Source organism: Convolutriloba macropyga, chromosome 3 (assembly GCF_964194025.1).
Source record: "Convolutriloba macropyga chromosome 3, txConMacr16.3, whole genome shotgun sequence".
NCBI lineage: Eukaryota > Metazoa > Xenacoelomorpha > Acoela > Convolutidae > Convolutriloba > Convolutriloba macropyga.
In genome coordinates, this window is record NC_134470.1 from 21,639,724 (window position 1) to 21,659,312 (window position 19,589).

Sequence of the window (19,589 nt, forward strand, 5' to 3'; positions counted from 1 at the left end):
AATAAAGCGTCAGACGACGAATTAAAAAACATACCCGGCAGATTGCCGGAAAATAGCCGCCGTTGATTCCAATAAGCATGACTGGGATTGAAATAAAAGATATTGAAAAAAAAAGATTTTCGTACAAAAACATTTTTTTAAGTCCGATTTATTTTGATGGCATTTCGTAGTTGATCATACTTCTGTTTCTTAGAGAGAGGCTACAGGGGCTACTATCAATAACAATAAGCATTAGAGAGAGGTAACTAATACTTATAGGACCGACGTTCAAATAGCGGGCATCTAAAATTGGGCTTTATGGATTTATCCCGTTTCTATTTCTGACTTCAATTTTTTATACTGACAGTCATTTTGAATTGCTTTGCTGAGCAACTGATGTTCAAAATCACTTTTAGCAGAATGAGAGAAGAGAGAAACTAGCCTAGGGAAGTCAAAAAGATTTCACGCAAAATGTTGAAAAGGCGGCAAAATGAGGTAAAGCGAAACATTTTTTTATTCGACGAAGTAAAAAAACATAGCAGGACAAGTCCTGACGTACAATTCAAAGAATTTTCATTGACTAAACAGAAAAACCAGATCTAGAATGGACTAAGAGTGAAATGAGAAAACCATTTTTAAAAAATTCTGATAAAAAAATAAGAAAAAAAAACAGAAAATCAATGTGAAAATGCCGCATGTGAACAAAAAAACCACTAACGAGAAATGAAATTTAATTCACACAAAAAACTAGGCCTAGAATGAGCTTTGAATGGATTGGGAAAACCATTGAGAAAAAATTCGATCCAAAAAATCGAAAAAACAGTAAAAATCAGAGTGAAATTGCCGCATGTGAACAAAAAACCACTACCGAGAAACCGAATTTTTGTTCAAACACCATTTTCTCACTCTACTTTAAAATTAGAGCGAAAAAAATTCACGCCGCAAAACCACTCGCTTTTTCGCTCCATTTCCTGTTTCGGCGTGACCAAAATCACTACTCCAATTTGACTTCAAAAATCATGAAAATGTGTGAACAGATCTTAAAAAAAAAGACAGCGCCCCAATACAATTCAAATTCTTTGAATTGTAAAAAAAAATAGGAGCGCTATAATAGCCGGCTGAGAAGATGAGGGCGGCAATTAAAAAACCAAGAGCACCGCAATATAGCTACGCTCAGCTTACAGCTTCGCAGCTATAATAAATTTATCGCATTCTGCAGTTCCAAGAAAGAGAACCAACCAGTCGACTGAAAAGTCGTATCGCTTCTGACCATGCAGAACTTCAGGAGCCATATAGCCCACAGTTCCCACCTTCCCCTTCACTCCATACTCTCCCGCCCCATTCTGGCTGGGAGGAGGAACTCTAACGGCCAGGCCCAAATCAGAGATGCGCACATGCCCATCGTCGTCAAGGAGAATGTTTTCAGGTTTCAGGTCCCTTTAAAACACTTCAATATTGTAACATCAACTACACAATTTCACTTTTTACTGATGACAAATAATCTTGATCATCAGGTCGCTCTCAGTATGCAATTATCTGAATACCAAACAGCAGAGTTTCTGAAAATTGAAGATGAAAACCAGTCTCTTTGGTGATTAGTTGTGCTCAGATAAACTGCAATAATAAACCTGTAATTTCAATGCGATAGGTAATAAATATAAACAGAGAGCAATTAATAACTTCGTTTTAGAGAGCAACTAATAACTAGAAATGAACCCACCTATATACAACCCGCAACTTCCTATGAAGCACATCCAGTCCCATTGTGATCTCGGCGGCATAAAAGAGGACTCGCTCTGGCTCTAAGCCGGGCTCTGGGCCAATATTGTGGATGTGGAACTTGAGGTCGCCGCCGTTCATAATTGTCAGCACTAGACACAGCTCGTCTTTTGTCTCAAATGTGTAAGCTAACGACACCTAAAATACACCTCTTACACAAATTAGCACAAACTTTTATTATGGAAAATCAAACAACCCTACAATGCAGGAGTGATTGCTGGTTACAATAGGATTCAATAAAAACCATAGCCGCAAATTGCCCGAAAACAACCGCCGTTGACAGTTTGACGCACATTGGGATTGAAACAGAAAAAGGAAAAAAACTCAGAGATAGAAATTCACAGTGTCAAAGTGTTCTTATTTGGTGTGTAAATTCTGCACATTCAGTTAAAGTGTAAAAATACACTTAATTCAGCTTCTGAAATGAAGGCTACTAAGCATAATACTAATTCCGGCTAGCAATCGCTTTAATGAACTTTGATAACCTAATGCATTATGATTTAATGACCACCGTTTATATGTTCATCCCGTTTCTTTTGATTTTGCTCTTTTGACTTCGACCGCATTCACTCATTACGTAATCCAACACGTGAAAGAAATTAAAATCCATTCAGTTGAAACAGCGAGTGAAGTAAGCGAGAAGTCTGGCATGAAAATTGTGATTTATGTAAAACGAAAAACGTGATCAAAACTTTAAGCCAATTAAAAAACGTAGCAGGACAAGTCCTGACCTATAATTCAAAGAATTTTAATTAACAAAACAAAAAACTAGACCTTGAATGCGCTATGACTTGATTGCAAAAACGCCTTAGAAAAAAAATCCCAGCACAAAAATTGAAAAAAAAAAAACAAAATCAAAGCGAAAAGGCCGCATCTAAACAAAAACTACTAATAGAAAGCAAATTTTTGTTCAGTCAGATAACAAAACCAGTCAGACGACGAAACAAAAAAACATTACAGGACAAGTCCTGACCCCAATTCAAAGAATTTTTCAACCAAAAAAAACAAGACCTAAAACGACTGTGAATGGATTGGGAAACCCATTAAAAAATCTGATAAAAAATTGGGAAAAAACAGTGAAAAAACCAAAGTCAAATTGCCGCATGTGAACAAATAACCACAATCGAGAAAACGAATTTTCGTTCAAACACCGTTTTCTCACTCAACTTTAAAATTAAAGTGAAAGGTTTGACGCCGCAAAACCACTCGCTTTTTCGATCCACTTCCTGTTTCGGCGAGACCAAAATCAGTACTCCAATTTGACTTCAAAAATCATGAAAATATGTGAACAGATCTCAAAAAAGACAGCGCCCCAATACAATTCAAATTCTTTATGCGCAGCCGACTACTTCGATCTGCTAATACTAGTAGGCAACCGATGAAATCTGCCATTAATGATATTAGGTGATAAAACACTAATAAGTACAACAAAAACTACTAATACTCATTCAGGAAAATAGTTTGAAAACAAAAAGCGTATAAATCAAAGAAAAACAGCTGAAAACTGAAAGGATTAAAACAATTAATTAGGCACCTTTAGCAACCAATGAGATTTGTCATTAGGGTGACTCAGAGATAAGACAAAGAGAGACAATAAACAAAAACTGGAAAACATCAAAAAATGTACTAATATTTTATGACATGTCTCTTTGCCGCCGGTTCACGTATTCAAGAGATTGCAGAAAGCGACAATTCGAGTACATGTAATACAATTTAATAGCACTCTTAGAAAAAAATGAAAACAATATTCTCAAAAACATAAAATTTGTTCAAATACCAAATTCTCACTTCAATTAAAAGGTACTTGAAAAAATATCACGCATCAAACCTACTCGCTCCTTTTACTGCTCCCACGGTATTTAAATGGCCACTCTAATTTTACTCTTCGCTGAAGCGAAGAAGTCGAAAAAAGCGTAAACAGATCTTAAAAAGAAAGCACACCAATACAACCCAAATACTTTGGATTGTAAAAAGGAGAGCGCCAAAATAAAAGCTATTGAGAGGCTGATGGTTCGAAAGCAATCTACTGTGCTTAATCTAAAAAACCTCCAGCTTATTCCATAGATTAGACCTTCACACCATAAGTATAACCGCCCTTCAGACCATAAGTATAAGTCTGCACAACAGTTTCTGTGAATCGCATACTTGGAGACTAGTGAGCTGAAAGGCTCTAAGAGCACTGAATGCCCGCTGGGCGCTACTTGTTAATACCGTTTTTGAGAACAAAAAGTCAAATGGATCAGATGGTCAAGCCCAAAAATCGGTCAAGCGAAAAAATGCATAAAAAAGACCGAAATGTCTAATATAATTGCTACAAACTTCGTTTGAGAGCAATTAATAATGTATTCATTCAAAATGTAGACATTATGTGTCAAGGACTCGGCTGACCTGATAAAACAATGACAATATGACACCAGTTATTCAAAATGGTGCTTAGTGTTTTGCTGCTGTAGCTATTTGGCACTAAACACGTTTGCCATGAGTTTAATTTGTGAGAATGAAAGCTAAGAAAAAATCAAAACAGTATATCGTAGCAAAACTTAAAGGCAAGGCAACAACCAAGCTCTATGTTTTCACAGCTATTTATGAAACAAACAACTTCGACATTTCTGCTTTAATGAGGAGGATGATGACCGAAAAAGAAGCACATTGGTACAGATAACTCACCACAAATCTAGAGTTGACTTTCTCCAAGATCTCCTTTTCATTCAGAGCCATGTCCTCTCCTCTTCTCTTCTTAATCCTCTTCTTTTCCAATTTCTTACATGCATACATTTTACCCGTAGCTCTCACTTGACACGCACATACCTACAAAAAGAAACACAAATTATTACAAGACATCTTTTGTCTGAGACTCAGTCTACTTCGTGAATCTGTGAGGAGGACAAAAGTTCTCATATGATAAGAGACAAATGTGTTTTGCGCATCAAAATTTACAGATTCAGCAAATCTTTATTGCCGATTATTAGATATAAAGTTGCGCTTTAGCGATTAACTAATGAGATTCCGTATATGACCCTCAGCCTATAAAAGACCGACCGCGGAAAGAAAAAGATACCAAAAAATTCCAAACATTTTGAAATGCACAAAATGATTAGAAGTTAAAGTTAGATCATAATACTAAATGCTGACAAACATTAGATTGAGCGAGGACTGTCGTTATATTTCTTATTCTGCAACTTCAACGAAAATACTGAAACTGACATAACACCCTGGGCTAATGGACCCCTCTCACCTCTCCGAAGCCACCTTTGCCCAACACCCGGTACATTCGGAACGTGTCTTTGGTCACTTTCTGCCTGAAACAAAACTTTAGTGTACTACAGCTTTCATTATGTTCAGCGAAATCTGACCATTCGATATCTTTCCGTTGTAATCAGATGAAAACTATTATAAAAGCCTCTGCATACTAGAGTCTGTTAGTCCTTTTCGAGTTTTGCTTTTTTCTGGAAAGATATTAGGTTTTGAATCATATTAGGTTTTGATTCTTAATTAATTTCGGGTCACCAGAGGAAAAACTTAAATTTCAGTTCGAGGATCAATTTCCGCTTTTTCTGATCAAAACAATTAGCAAATTTGCACTACTAAATCAATTTTTAGCTTCGACGTCAGCAAAAAAAACTACGGAAAACACTCGTGTGAAGTGATTATGCAGACAATGTTTACGTGTTTTAATTATCTAAGCTGGTACAGCTGATGGTACTTTAGGGTTCAAAGAATTTAAATATCCCACTAACGTCGTTCGAATTGCTCTCAAACGCCCGACGAGCGGTTGGTTTCGTTAGTTCCCAGCTGGGGCTTAGAGATGGAGATGCTGGCATTAATGGGGGAGTGAGCGCAGTCGGGAGGGGTAGTCAAACGTTGGGGGGGGGGGGGGGGGGAAGGTGGTTCAAACCGCTAGATGGAGGACGAAATGGAGGTTTGTTGGGGGTGAAAAGGGAGGGGGGGGGGGGTGAATGCGTGGGGGATCAAACTATCAAGAACAAGAACCGCCCTTCAAACCATAAAATTGGCTTCTCAAAACAGTTTTGGTGAATCGCATTCTTGGAGACTCGTAAGGCTCTAAGCGAACTTATTGCACTCCAAACGTTACCGGTCTCACCCCGTTTTTGAGGACCAGAAGATAAATGGGTCGGACAAAAATTCAGTCAAGCGAAAATTCGCATAAAATAATACCACTGGACTAACATAATTGCTACAAACTTCGTTTGAGAGCAATTGAAGAGCGCAACGAGTTTCGCAAATTCAGTAATAAAAATAGCCAGTACATTGCCAAAATAGCTGCATAACCTTACCTGTAGAATATTGAAACATACCCGGCAGATTGCCGGAAAATAGCCGCCGTTGATTCCAATAAGCATGATTGGGATTGAACGAATAGAATATATTGAAAAACATAGCTGGCAGATTGCCAGAAAATAGCCGCAATTGATTCGTAGATCGGCAGTCTAAAAAAAAGGTAAAAAAGACAGACCAAAAAATTTCGTCTTTTCATTGAAGGCTGATCTGTTATATTTTGATTAAAAATCTGTATAAGTTATTGCTGCCTCTATTAGCTGATCTCGAATGACCTTCATTTAGAGTGACACACACCCATCTGACCTTATCTCTTTGAATTAAAGTAAATAAGAGTCAATTTCAAAGTGAGGAAGTCATTTTTGAGAGTGAGGTAAGTCAAGTGTGACCAAAAATTTAATCACGCGCATGAACAAAAAAACTCGCTCCACTAAGAGCGAAAAATGACGTCACACATGCAATTCAGTTGAAATTGCATGAACGAATGAACAAAAAGTGGCTGTGACGTCATATGGTCGTAACAAAAATCATGACGACGAAATAAAAAAAAACCAAGAGAAGGCCAATAATAGCCTCAGCTATCGCTGTGCGGCTATTAAAAAAAGATTTTTGTACAAAAATATTTTTTAAGTCCGATTTATTTTGATGGCATTTCGTAGTTAAACATAACGTACTTCTGTTTCTTAGAGAGAGGCTACAGGGGCTACTATCAACACCAATGAGCATTAGAGGTGGTAACTAAGACTTATAGGAACGCCGTTCAAATAGCGGGCATCTAAAATTGGGCTTTATGGGTTTATCCCGTTTCTATTTCTGACTTCAATTTTTTATACCGACTCTGTTCATTTTGAATTGCTTTGCTTAGCAACTGATGTTCAAATTCACTTTTAGCAGAATGGGAGAAGAGAGAAACTAGCCTAGAGAAGTCAAAAAGATTTCACACAAAATGTCGAAAAAGCGGCAAAAAGGTTAAGCAAAAAAAGTTTGACGAAGTAAAAAAAAAATACGAGCGCAATAATAGCCGGCTGCGAAGATGAGGGCGGCTATTAATGAAACAGATACAGAATTGAAATAGTGCAGTTGCCTACCTTTGTAAATACAAAAACCAGTTCAAAAAAATCTATTCAAAACACTCAATTCGTTATGTTATTTTTGCTGCGTTGCTGTAATGTTGAAATGGATCATTAAATAGGAGTACTATATTGACCTCGAAGAGGTTAGAGTGATCTCAATTGGCTTGACCTTAATAAAATTAAAAGCCAATTAGAGATCGAGTTATGATAAAAAAATTCATCACACGGTTTAGTTTAAAATTCACCTCCAATTAGTTTAGGAAATGACGTCACGCACAGAAAATATCGATTACGCAAAAAATGGCATGAAAAGAACAAAAATTGCTCTTTTTTTATAAAATTTCCACGTCAAAAAAGGTAAAACGAAAAAGCTTGTCCGACGACGAAACAAAAGGAAAATCCAAGATCACCGCGAGGAAGTCATTTTCGCGAGTCAACCAAGTCACGTGTAACCAAAAATTTAATCACGCGAATGATCAAAAACACTCTCCATTAAGAGAAAAATTACGTCGCGCAAGCAACACAAATAAATTTGCACAAAGGAATGAACAAAAAGCAGTCATATGGTCGTAACAAAAATCTGTACGACGAAATAAAAACATAGCAGCACAAGTCCTGAAATACAATCCAAAGAATTGAATGAAAAATTTAGAACTACTGTCCAGCAGATCAATTGAACAACGCCAGCGAAAAAGACAGAGCCAAAAAATAAGAGAAACTAAAATAATCAAACGACGTAAACAAGCATATTATCATTACTAAAATTCTTAAACCTGTTACTCCGAAGGCCAAATTTGATGCACTAAAAAACAAATAAAACAACGCACAATATTGTAGGGTGTTCAACCTCTAAGAACCGCGGCACCACCCTTCACACCATAAGCATAAGACTCCAAAACAGTTTCTGTGAATCGCATACATGGCGACTAGTGGGTTGAAAGGCTCTAAAAAAACTTAATGCCCGCAGTGCGCTACTGTTTGTCCCGTTTTTGAGGACAAAAAGTCAAATAGGTAAGACAAAAAATTGTTCAAGCGAAAAATCGCACTAAAAAGACCAACAGGGCTAATATAATTGCTACACACATCGTTAGAGCAATCGAAAACTCGAAAAATATGACAATTACTTAAAAAAATGAACAATGCAAAACCTTTTATAAAAGTTTCTAAATTTTTTGTCTGTTGAATCTGTCCAGTAACCAATTGAAAGACCTCAAAAAGTTTCGTTGGCTCTTAAACATCGATAAACCCTGAAAATGATTTTAAAAAATTTGAAAACGATTGCAAATTTTTCTGAAATGTCGCTAACATTTGCAAAAACAATAATATCTTCAGAACCATTTCATATTCTCCATAACCTATCCAGTAACACAATTTAACCCTAAGAAACGTTTCACTAGTCTATAATGATGGATAAACTCGAAAAATTGCAAATTTTATCAAAAAATTGCTAAAATTCTTGATATTAAATAGTTGAAAACCATTCCATTACCTCTTAGAAACTATGCAGTAACATATTAATAAACCCTAGAGGAGGTTACCTGGCCCCGAGTCTGGTCTTTATTATGTTTTGAAAGCTAAAACTTATTAGAAAAACGTGACAATATCTTAAAAGACGGCCAACTAACACGATCCAAATCCTTTGGATTGTAAAATACCACGAGAAGGCCAATAATCGCCTCAATAATCGCTTGACGGCTATTGAAAAGAACAGATTTACTCAGTGAACAAAGCCAAAAATTATAGAAGCAAAATGTAATGATTGTTTGCCTTCTTATAGAATATCTAATGATCAAAATTCAGAATCACAACGAGATTAATTTTAGCGTTGATGACAGGTCGGGTTGCAGTGTACAACAAAAACCACTAGAAACAGATTAAATTAAATCCCCAATATTATTCTCGCATGTAATCATGTCCGTAATCTTAAAATAAGGGTACTCTTCTGAAGAAAAGATTACAGGAAAGAAAAAACAGCGACAAAGAGTGAAAAAAGTGAGGACATTAACAGAGCACCATTAACAGAGCTTTCAAAAGCCTAGAAACTTGTTTAGAAATCACATGGCATCTAGTTTTATCAAATCAAAGTTTTAATGAGAAATCAATTTCTCGATACCAATACCAATAACTTCAACATCATGTCAACATTGAATTTTTTTAGTCATAGCAGCAAATAGTTTCAACTGAACTCTCCTACTTACCCAATACCAATACAAAATAACTTACCCAATACCTCGTGTCCCAAAAAATTCTTCAGACTAGCTTTCACTCCAGCTGAGAGCTCTTAACAATACATTTGTTGTTAAAAAACAGTCATCTGCATAAATTTAGTAAACAACCAGTAAAACAATGGTGGACTTGAAAGAAAAACTGCCGCAACAATGTTAAAAACAATACAAAAATCAGTCAGTGAAAAAAAAACGGTCCAATCAAATTCAATAATTATTACAGCGAAAAAAAAACGAACAAAAAAGATAAGAGTTGCAATCAAATTTACATTTAAAAAAACAATACCAGGCAGAAAAGGTGACGAAAAAATATTTAGTAAAAACATTTGTATGTAATTATCTCAATTTTTCATTCCAAATTAACGATTCAAATGAGCAAACTCAGAAAAGAAAACTCGTACTTCGAAAATTTCGTCACTCATTATAAAAATTTGCCCTCAGGTACTTTGCAACAAGCAGGCAGATAACACTGCTCTCTCAGGGGTCTTACAAAAATTGAACTGATTAAAAAAACATGATTGACTTGCAAAACTGGTCAAAGTTGATTTGAAAAAATTGATCAAATTTCAAAACCTCCTGTACTTCAAGGGCAACAACCAATCAATTGAAACGAAATTTCAAACATAGCTGAAAGATTGCCAGAAAATAGCCGCAATAGCTTTGTAGATCTGCAGTCTCAAAAAACAGTAAAAAAGACAGACCAAAAAAATTCATCTTTTCATTGAAGGCTGATATGTTCTATTTTGATTAAAAATCTGTATTTTGCTGCCTCTATTAGCTGCTCTCTAAAGACTTTCATTTAGAGTGACAAACACCCATTTGACCTTATCGGTTTGAACTAAAGTAAATAAAAGTCAATTTCAGAGTGAGGAAGTCATTTTTGTGAGTGAGGTAAGTCAAGTGTGACTAAAAATTTAATCACACAAATGAATAAAAAACTTGCTCCACTAAAAACTAAAAATGACTTCACGCACGCACTTCAGTTGAAATTGCATGAACGAATGAACAAAAAGCAGATTTGAAGTGGTTGTGACATCATATGGTCCTAACAAAAATAGCGCCGACGAAATAACATAGCCGGAAAAACTCCGGAAGCAACTCGAAACGTCAAAACTTCACTAAAAAGCTGAAGCCATTGATTTTTGTATTAAACCATTAACTCATTACCTCCCCAGGTCTGATCTAAGAATTGGTGAAATTTAAACCTCTCAAGAAGAGAAACAAAATGCAGCAAAATTTTATATTATTGAAAACGTAAAAGTCCCGAAATAAATAGGATGGTCAAAATACTGATAGGCTGAAAAAAACTGACAGTGCTATCAATTGCCCTAAAATAATTTAAGGTTCTAATCTCAAAAAGATCGCGAAAGCAAACGGCAGATAAAAATCTTAGAAACTAGGTTTAATTTTAATAATTTTTTTTTCTAAAAAAGAGTGCTCAAATCTAAGAATCAGAGAACCACTACAATTGGATTCCTAATCACTGAAATTAAGACAAAAACAACACATATTTCTTCCTTGTTGTATATTTGCTAGACAACATGATTCCATACTAATTCAAAAATTAAATTAATCAAAGAAAAGACAAGCAACAGAACAATATTCAAGGCAAAAAAATCGTTTAAAAACAATACCAAGGTGGGAAGAAAATTGCAATGAATAGTAGTAATTAGAGGTTGGAAAGGACTTTCTAGCAAACTCCCAGTACAGCCTTATGTTGAATTAAATCAATTGCAAACCAAAGAAATGACGAAAATCTAAGAAAAGCTGAAATCATTCAATTTTTTAAACTGGAAAAACAAATTTAACGAATATGAAGTTAAATTCCAGGACAAAGCTAGAATGATACAAACTAGAATGTGAAGAGTATTGACACAATGTAAGGAGCACCGTAACAAAAACACAAATCAAATTTTAAAAAATCAAGAAAAACGAATAAATTTCATTGTTCAGCATTCAAGACATTGAAAAGACAACGAGTCATCCGAGAACAAGGTCCATCCTTCTGAACGTAACAAAAAAAGAAAAAGCAGAAATCAAACCTACGAAAAATTGCAAAAAATGGTCAAAAAATTATTGAATCTTTATTGGAACAAAATTAAAGTCCCTCATGTTGCACAAAAGACTATTTCTAGTAATTAAAAGCAAAATACAAACAGATAACTGAGAAAAATTGAAAAAAAACTACCAAAATCGGATTATAAAAGACCTTTCAGCATGAATGATTCTAAGCATGAACTAATAAAAGACCTTTCAGCATGAACTAATAAAAGACCTTTCAGCATGAATGATTCTAAGACAGTTCTGTATGTGTTCAAAAAATAAAACTATGAAAAAATTAGACAAAATATACAATTTTAAATCAAAATTAGTTTATATGACCTCAAACAATCAATATATTACCAATTGGTTGCTGATAATTAAATGTACCAACTAAAACAAACAAATTTTGTCTTAAAGCCTTACTTAATTTTGTCTTAATTGTGTTAAATGCAACAATTAAACCAAATGTGCAAAAATCTGGCTAACATCTATCTACCTTCAAGCATTATTCTGTATAAAAAAATTCTAAGTCAAAATTTTATTCTTTCATCGCAATCCATGTACAAAGGAACTTCTCTCTCGGTAAAAACTTATTCACGCACCTTTTTTTCACTTTAGCTTTTAGGTGAAAATGTCACATGAACAAAAGTAATTCCTGCAAAAAAGACCGGCAGAAAACCAAGACTCTTCGGGAAATAAATAAAACAAGATAACCACAAAATAACTACGCTCCGCTTACAGTCTAACAGATATGCAAATGAGATGCTCTTTTTATCAGTTTGCTTTCGATTCAGAAGTGAAAAATTGAACAACAAACAATAAGTGCTAGATTATTTTCGTCCGTGGTTTACAATGTTAAGACGGTACCTATTATCTTAAGTGCTTTTTTAGTCACGCCTATTTAACTATCGATATTTACAATATTTAGAGAGGGCAGTCAGGACTATTTGTGCAAAATCACAGATTAACGAGTTTCCTAGTTCTTTACCTCGATGACGAAGAAACGCTGAGCAAAGATTGCACTGATTTTCAATAGCATAAAAATTAATAAGTGGTTACTTATTTTAGATATTCCACTGATCCCCGTGATTAATACCTCGTTGTACTTATTTTCATCAATTTGCCTAATTGCTGTAGCAGATAGTGCTGATGTCATGAATAACGCAACGAACACGAAGGCTGTTACCACGAAATGAACAACACAATTGTGTTTGTTACGTTTCCGGTACGAGATTTTGAGGTTACATAATGAAACAGACTTTTAAAACAGAGACCAGTTTAAAAACAGATTCAGGACAATTACCTGCGTATATTGATGGCGAACTAAAATAAAGGCGATTTTATTTGATATAAGAATCAAACTAAAATAAACATCAATTTTTCAAATAGGCAGTTTTTATTGTCTTAGCTGAAAAAATATTTAACATCAACATTTGCACAAAGCAAAAAAGGCACACGTAACAAACATAAGTTCCAGAACTCCCAACCACCACCCTAATTAACCTCAATTGAATTACCCAACGATTTATGTATCTAGAATTAGTCTCGAATTGTTTTTTCCAACCCCTTTTGCGGGAACTATATGTGAACATTCCACCATTTATAGATATTTGTGCTACTAAATTGCCATAATATTAGCGACAATTTTTTCGTTCTCAGTAACCACTCGCCCCCTAAAGGAGGCTGTTATTAGTATCAATTGGTTTTTACAATCGAAAGGAGTCGGATTATACCGAAGAGCCAATTTTTAGGATCTTCACAAATTCGTTATCTTTATCTAACACCAATGAGAAGTCAAAATTTGCTTGAACAGATTTTATCAATTAAGATACATTTCATGTACATCACTGATTTACTCCCGATTGTCTGCAAAAGCTTTTAAAGCTGATGCATGGGTTCTAATGGTGCATAGACATTGTTTGAATCGATCAAGGGACAGTGAGAGATTTCATGGCTTCGACGTTTTTTTAAAACACTTTGTGATTTCTTTCTTAATTTTACCTGTTTTTGTTTTGTCCCGTAGTTTCTTGGAAAAAAGCTCCCACTGACTATATAATACAACTCGGTCCTCTATGAAGTAAAAAATGACCTTTTAAATATTTTTTTCGTGATTATTTCATGTTTTCGTTGGCTTTAACACCATGTTTTTGAGAAATTTTAGTGAATTAATAGTTTTGCCTTTATTTCTTGTTCTTATTGTTTTCTTAATATTTTATTGACTAATACCATTGTGCTTTCTAATGAGGCATAATTGGTTTTATATATATATATATATATAGTTCTCCGTCGATAACTTAAGGTTTTTGTCGCTTCAAAACCATGCATTTTTCTTTTGCCTTTTCTAGTTTCGGATGTCTTGTTGCGGTATTATGACGTACTTTCATTAAAGACAAGACCATTGGAGCCATCAAAGAACTTGACTATTATTTTAGATCATTAGTTCAGGCTTTAAAATGACATTGAAACAGTTTGTTTTGGAAAATATTGAATGATTTTTGAGTTTTTTTAATCATCCGCCCTTCCGACATGTAAATAGCTTGAAACAAAAAAGCTCCCAGCTGCTTTTTAGTGAAGCTAGGCGAATCTGTTCAGTGCTTATAATTTTCATCTGCAGCATTTTCCTTCGATACTTCGAAAAAAGCAGTGGCCCTTCGAGTTTTGTCCAAACTTTATTTCTTGTCTCGTTAAAAAAAACGAGTCCCATCAGATTTCTAATGAAGTCAGTAACTTAATGTTTTCATTGTTAGCTCTAATTAATGAATTCCGTTTAATCTAGTTTTGCAACCATGGTGAATTTTTTTTTCAATCTAGCTTATTTCTGTCAATGCAATAAAGAAACACGATGTTTGCAGTTGTTCCATCATTAAATATCATGAAGTGGTTACCGATTTTAGACTGCATGTATTTACCACAGGTTACGCGAATTTTTTAAACTTTGACGCAAACAACTTTCAAAAATCTTTTCGAGTTTTGTGTTTTCGGTGATAAATAGTATCAATTTATTCAACATCAGTTATATTTATCGGATGAATTTAGCCCCATCATATTTCGAAGAAAAACGAGTTCACCTATTCCAAAATTTTTTGTCGCCTTTATTTTTGGATCATACGATTTGCTTAATATAAACGGCTGATATTAACGTTAGAATTAATACTGTTTAATTCGGGACCACTGCTGTTATTTTTTCGCTGTTTTCTTGTCAAATTTTTGTTATGACCATGGTATCACGCGTCAAGTCAAAGCAGACTTTATCGCGGAATTCTAACACCCTGCTGCTTAATTTTTGTTCTTGACGTCATTTCTTGCCGCATGCTGTATGGTTTGTCGGTCAATCAATTGACAAATTTTTCGAAAGCATTTAATCCTATTTGATAATACAAAATCGAAAGATTAAATAGGGTGTTTATTGATGAGGTTAGAGGGGCACGCAGAATACGCAGCTGTTTCGAATATCAATTTACTGTTGTTTGATTATGGGTGGCAAATATACGTAGTAAATCAGCTTATATAAATAGTGTAAATTACCCGCCAAAGCTTGATCTGGATGTGTGAAATTAGCTAGAAGTTAGCGCATGTGCCTTCTCACTTTTAACTTTCGGAGTCATGCTGAAACCCCTCCTTTCGAGCTAAGTTTCACCAAGAAGATATGTACGAAAATGTGAGTGTTTTCTTATTCCAAGCGATTTGGTCAGAATATCTGCAGGCATGTTTTCTGTAGTCAAATATGACAGTTCAAGTTTCTGGTTTTCTACCAGTTCTCGCACAAAGTGCAGTTTTATGGCAAAATGTTTAGTTTTTCCATGATGCATTGAATGCTTACTTAATGCAATACAAGCCTGATTATCGACAAAAATTTTCAGAGGTAGTTTACAGGAAATTCCTAAGTCCTCTAGGATTCCACTTAGGTGGATGGCTTCTTTACTCGCCTCAACAACAGAATTAAACTCTGCTTCAGCAGTTGATGTTGCCACAGTCTTTTGGGACTTACAACCCCAACTTATTGCTCCAGACGACTCACTTAACTTGAAACAAAAACCTGAAGTTCTCCTCCTATTATCTATGTTCCCTGCCCAATCCGCATCAGAAAAATTCAACAAATCCAGAACCTGAGTCTTACGGAAAGTTAAAGTCTGATTCATTGTTCCTCTTAAGTATCTAAGAACACGCTTGGCTGATTTCCAATGAACTTCTCCGGGATTTTCAACAAATGAACTTAGTGCATTAGCAGCAAAACAAATATCAGGTCTACTCGACAAAGCTAAATAGTTAACACAACCTATCAAACTTCGGAAATTAGTTTTGCTCATTCTAAGTTGCTCCTCACTCCCCTCCTGAGGGCAATCATTTTTTGAAAGTTTACAATTTTCTTCTAATGGTGTGCCAATTGGCCTACAATCGTTCATTTTGAAAGTTTCTAATATTTTTTCTATGTATTTTTCTTGCCTAATTTTTATTTCCCATGAAGTCCTCTCAATTTTCATTCCTAAAAACCACGTCAATTTTGAATAGTCACTAATTTTAAATCTCTTCGAAGTTTCCGCGTAAAACCAATCACAACAATTTTCAGAAAGGCCACAAATTATTAAGTCATCTACCCACAAACAAAGAACTCCAGCTATTTTTTCATCCTGTTTCTTTACAAACAAACATCGTCATGAAATGAGTTGACAAATCTTAGTGTAATCAAGAAGGCCTTCAAAGTCAAGAACCAGTTTCTTCCAGATTCTTTCAAACCATACAAGCTCTTTTTCAATTTACAAACAAATGGTTTTCCATTTTCATCCAAAAGTTCAAAACCTTCAGGTTGTTTAATGACTACATCTTCTTCAATCGGAGCGCTTAGATAAGCAGTTTTTATGTCCATTTGTTTTAACTAATAATCGTTAGAAATAGCCAGAGACATCAAAATTCTAATTGTTGAAGTCTAGTTGTAGGTGAGTATGTTCCATAAAAATCTTTTCCGAAAAATTGGCTAAAACCTTTTGTAACAAAACGAGCTTTATATCGACATATATCACCATCAGAGCCGAATTCCAAAGCAAAATGCCATCTGCTTCCTACTGGATTTTCATCACTTTTCACTAAGGACCAAACATTGTTTTCAACCAAACAGTCGTACTCATTTTTCATTGCTTCAAACCAATTTGGATTTTGCAAAGCATCATCAACATTTTTTGGAAGCAAAGGATCGATAGCCAGTTGACTCAAAAAAGAAACTTCATTTGAATGGTTATCAATGTCTGCGACTAACTTTTGTGTTTTCTTCTGTTTAAAGTAAAATTCATTTTCATTAAATCTTACGTTTCGTGACTTTCGGATTTTCAGTTCTCCTTTTCCGTCTTCAAACCCAATCAAATAACATTTACTTTTATCAGAATTCCCAAGAAAAATTCCCTTTTTTTGAGGTTTGATCTAATTTTTTGCAAAAATTATTTTTCAATATGCATAAATGCCACACAACCAAAAAGTTTGACGAAAGATAAATTAGGTTTTTCATTGTACATCAATTCAAAAGGTGTTTTCTCAAGAGCTGAATGCAAAAGCATGTTTTTGACGTAAAAAGCCATGTTCAAAGCATACGTCCAATATTTTTTGTCCAAGCAAGCGTTGTCTAAGAAACAGCGAGCAATAGCAACAGAAGTTCCCCAAATTCTTTCAATTTTTCCATTTTCTTGAGGAGTATATGGAGCAGAGTTTTCAAAACGAATTCCTTGGTTCCTACAATAGCGCTTAAACTCATTTGAAATGTATTCTCCACCTCCATCCGAAACTAAAGTTCCTGGTTTTCCAACATCAGCACAAAACTGTTTAAACTTATCCAAGACCTCGTCTCTTGTTTTCACAAAATGAACTTTTGAGAAACGACTGAAACTATCTACAAATCCAATGGCATAACAATGGCCATCAACGGCTTGAGGAGAAATTTTTCCTAAGACATCTGTATGCAAAATGTCCAAAGTTTCTTTCGCTCTTGTCATGCAATCTTTGGGAACAGGCTGTTTTTTCGACTTAATTAACCCACAAACTTCACAACACTCAATATTTGAATTACTTATTTTCATACCCTCAACAAATTCTGGCAGACGTTTCAAATCAGAAAAATTGTTATGTCCCATCTTTGCATGCCACATTTGTAAACTGTCAACATTAAAGCAATTTTCATTAGAACAAGGAAAAATTTTCCACACAAACAATCCATTTTCAACTTCAAAAGGAAACGAGACTTTATTAAAAACCAGTTCAAGTTTTTCACCGAAAGAAACATCGACATCCACTTCTCTAAGTTTTGAAACAGAAATTAAGTTTTTTGAGTTATCAGGTAGAAATATAGCATCTTTTAAAACAATTTTTTTCAATTCTTCATTGCTATTCTTAGCGAAAAACTCAACATCCCCTTTTCCTAATATTGCAGAGTGCGTTTTGTTGGCATTGTGAATTATGCCCGAAAAAATTTCATCCAGGTTAGCAGAAGTACTTTTATCTTTAATCATGTAGTTTGTTGCACCAGAGTCAATGATAAAATCTTGGTGTCAACACAATTCTCACTCGAGAAAAAACTAAAACTTTCCTCTTCTTGTTCCTCCGATACTAAATTTTGACTTGCTTTCGAATTATTTTTTCGTTCATTTTTCATTGCATGGGATTCAAATTTTTTGCAAGTAAAACAGTTGTTGGCAATTTGTCCAATTTTTTTGCACTTAAAACAAGTTATTTTTGAATTAGGTTTCTCTTTGTTAGGTTCCGATGGTTGTGCACGACAAAATTTTGCAATATGCCCCCTCTTGTGACAATTAAAACAAGTTCGATCATTGGTAAAGAAAACGGATTCTGATTTCTCTGTATTTCTGTCGTTGCGTTTCTCAGTTTCAAAATTTATCAAATCACGTTTAATTTCATCCAAGGTTTTATCTTGACCATATTTTACCAGAGTACAAAAACTTTCAAATTCACGAGGAAGTCCCTTCAAAAGTATCGAGACAAACATTTTTCCACTTATTGACTCATCGACTTCGGAAAGGTTCAATTGCATGTCCTCGGCTCTAGTAATATAGTCTACTATGCTTTCGTTATTGTATTTTCTCAAATTTGTTAAATCAGATATTAGTTTTTGTAAACGCGGCCTCTCAAAACTTTTAAACCTCTTACACAACACGCTCCAAGCTTCAGATCCTTTTCCCCTATATGGTCGCAAAAATAAAACTGACTTTTTGTCGAGGCACTGACCAAGTTCATACCAAAAGGCCATTTGTTTTTCGTCAAAAATCTGTTTTCCCTTTCTATCGGCCGCATCAATTTGCTCCTGTGAAGGTCGTCCCCTCAGCGTAGGTATAAAATCCCTATATCCTACAGCGCCGTCAAGAATTTTATTCAACTTCAAAATATACATTCGTGCCTCAAACTGCTCAGAAAAATAGACAAAGTCTTCTTCTTTACCGCTAAAGAAAAGTTTATCAATTGTTTTGCTATTCATGCTTAAGAAGTTGAGCTATTATTGTGTGTTAAGAAAACTTTTGAAAATGAAACTTAAACGTTCAACAAGGTAAAATTAAAGTTAAAAACTGATTGTACGCTAATCGAACAAACAACTTAGACAACTAAATTAAAGAACATCAAACAGTTCTTGTTTTGTTTCAACAAATCATCTTAATTTTAAAAGCAAAAGTAACTTAGAATTTGGAAAACACACATAAACGTCTTTTAAAAGTAAAACTATTGGCCACCAGACACCTTTTATTTATGAAACCTTTCGACCTCTACTTAAAAGTTTTGAATAGCAAAGCAGATTCTGCAAAAAAATCGTCACTATAAAAAATAAAAAATTTGTAGAAAGCACTGCTCTTCAAAAGCTATATGAGAAAATCTGTCTACTTAGTATAAAAGATGACCCATTTTGTTTGAGAATGTAGTATCCTTGACAAAGTTGGAGTGGACATTGACCAATATAGCCACTGATTCCCCCACTGAGACTAAGCACAAAGAGGACGGATCCTCCAGATAATTTATCAAACACTAGCTTAAATTTTCTCTTACGCATGGGCCAATTTTCGCAAAATTCTTCAAGCAAGCTTTCTATGCATCACCTTTTAATATGCTGTTACTATAATCAACCATATTGCAGCTTTTCATATGTTTCTCGAATGGTTTACACAATGTTACATGCCCTGCAGGGATTCTGACCAAAATCGCTTTTAAT

At 34.7% G+C, this 19,589-nt stretch overlaps 1 protein-coding gene across 4 annotated transcripts in view; it reads right to left on the reverse strand.

Moving 5' to 3' along the window:
* Window positions 1-19,589, reverse strand: part of LOC142336059 (G protein-coupled receptor kinase 5-like) — a 101,162-nt gene that overhangs the window by 38,333 nt on the left and 43,240 nt on the right. For all 4 annotated transcript variants that reach the window (XR_012758885.1, XM_075384555.1, XM_075384557.1 and 1 more), the window contains exons 5-8: window positions 4,994-5,057; window positions 4,426-4,566; window positions 1,700-1,896; window positions 1,219-1,416 (exon numbers count right to left, since the gene is read on the reverse strand). Coding sequence is in view for 3 of the 4 variants with exons in the window: in XM_075384555.1 (XP_075240670.1) it covers window positions 1,219-1,416; window positions 1,700-1,896; window positions 4,426-4,566; window positions 4,994-5,057 (600 nt within the window). In the remaining variant the exon portion in view is untranslated. The remainder of the gene's footprint in view (window positions 1-1,218; window positions 1,417-1,699; window positions 1,897-4,425; window positions 4,567-4,993; window positions 5,058-19,589) is intronic.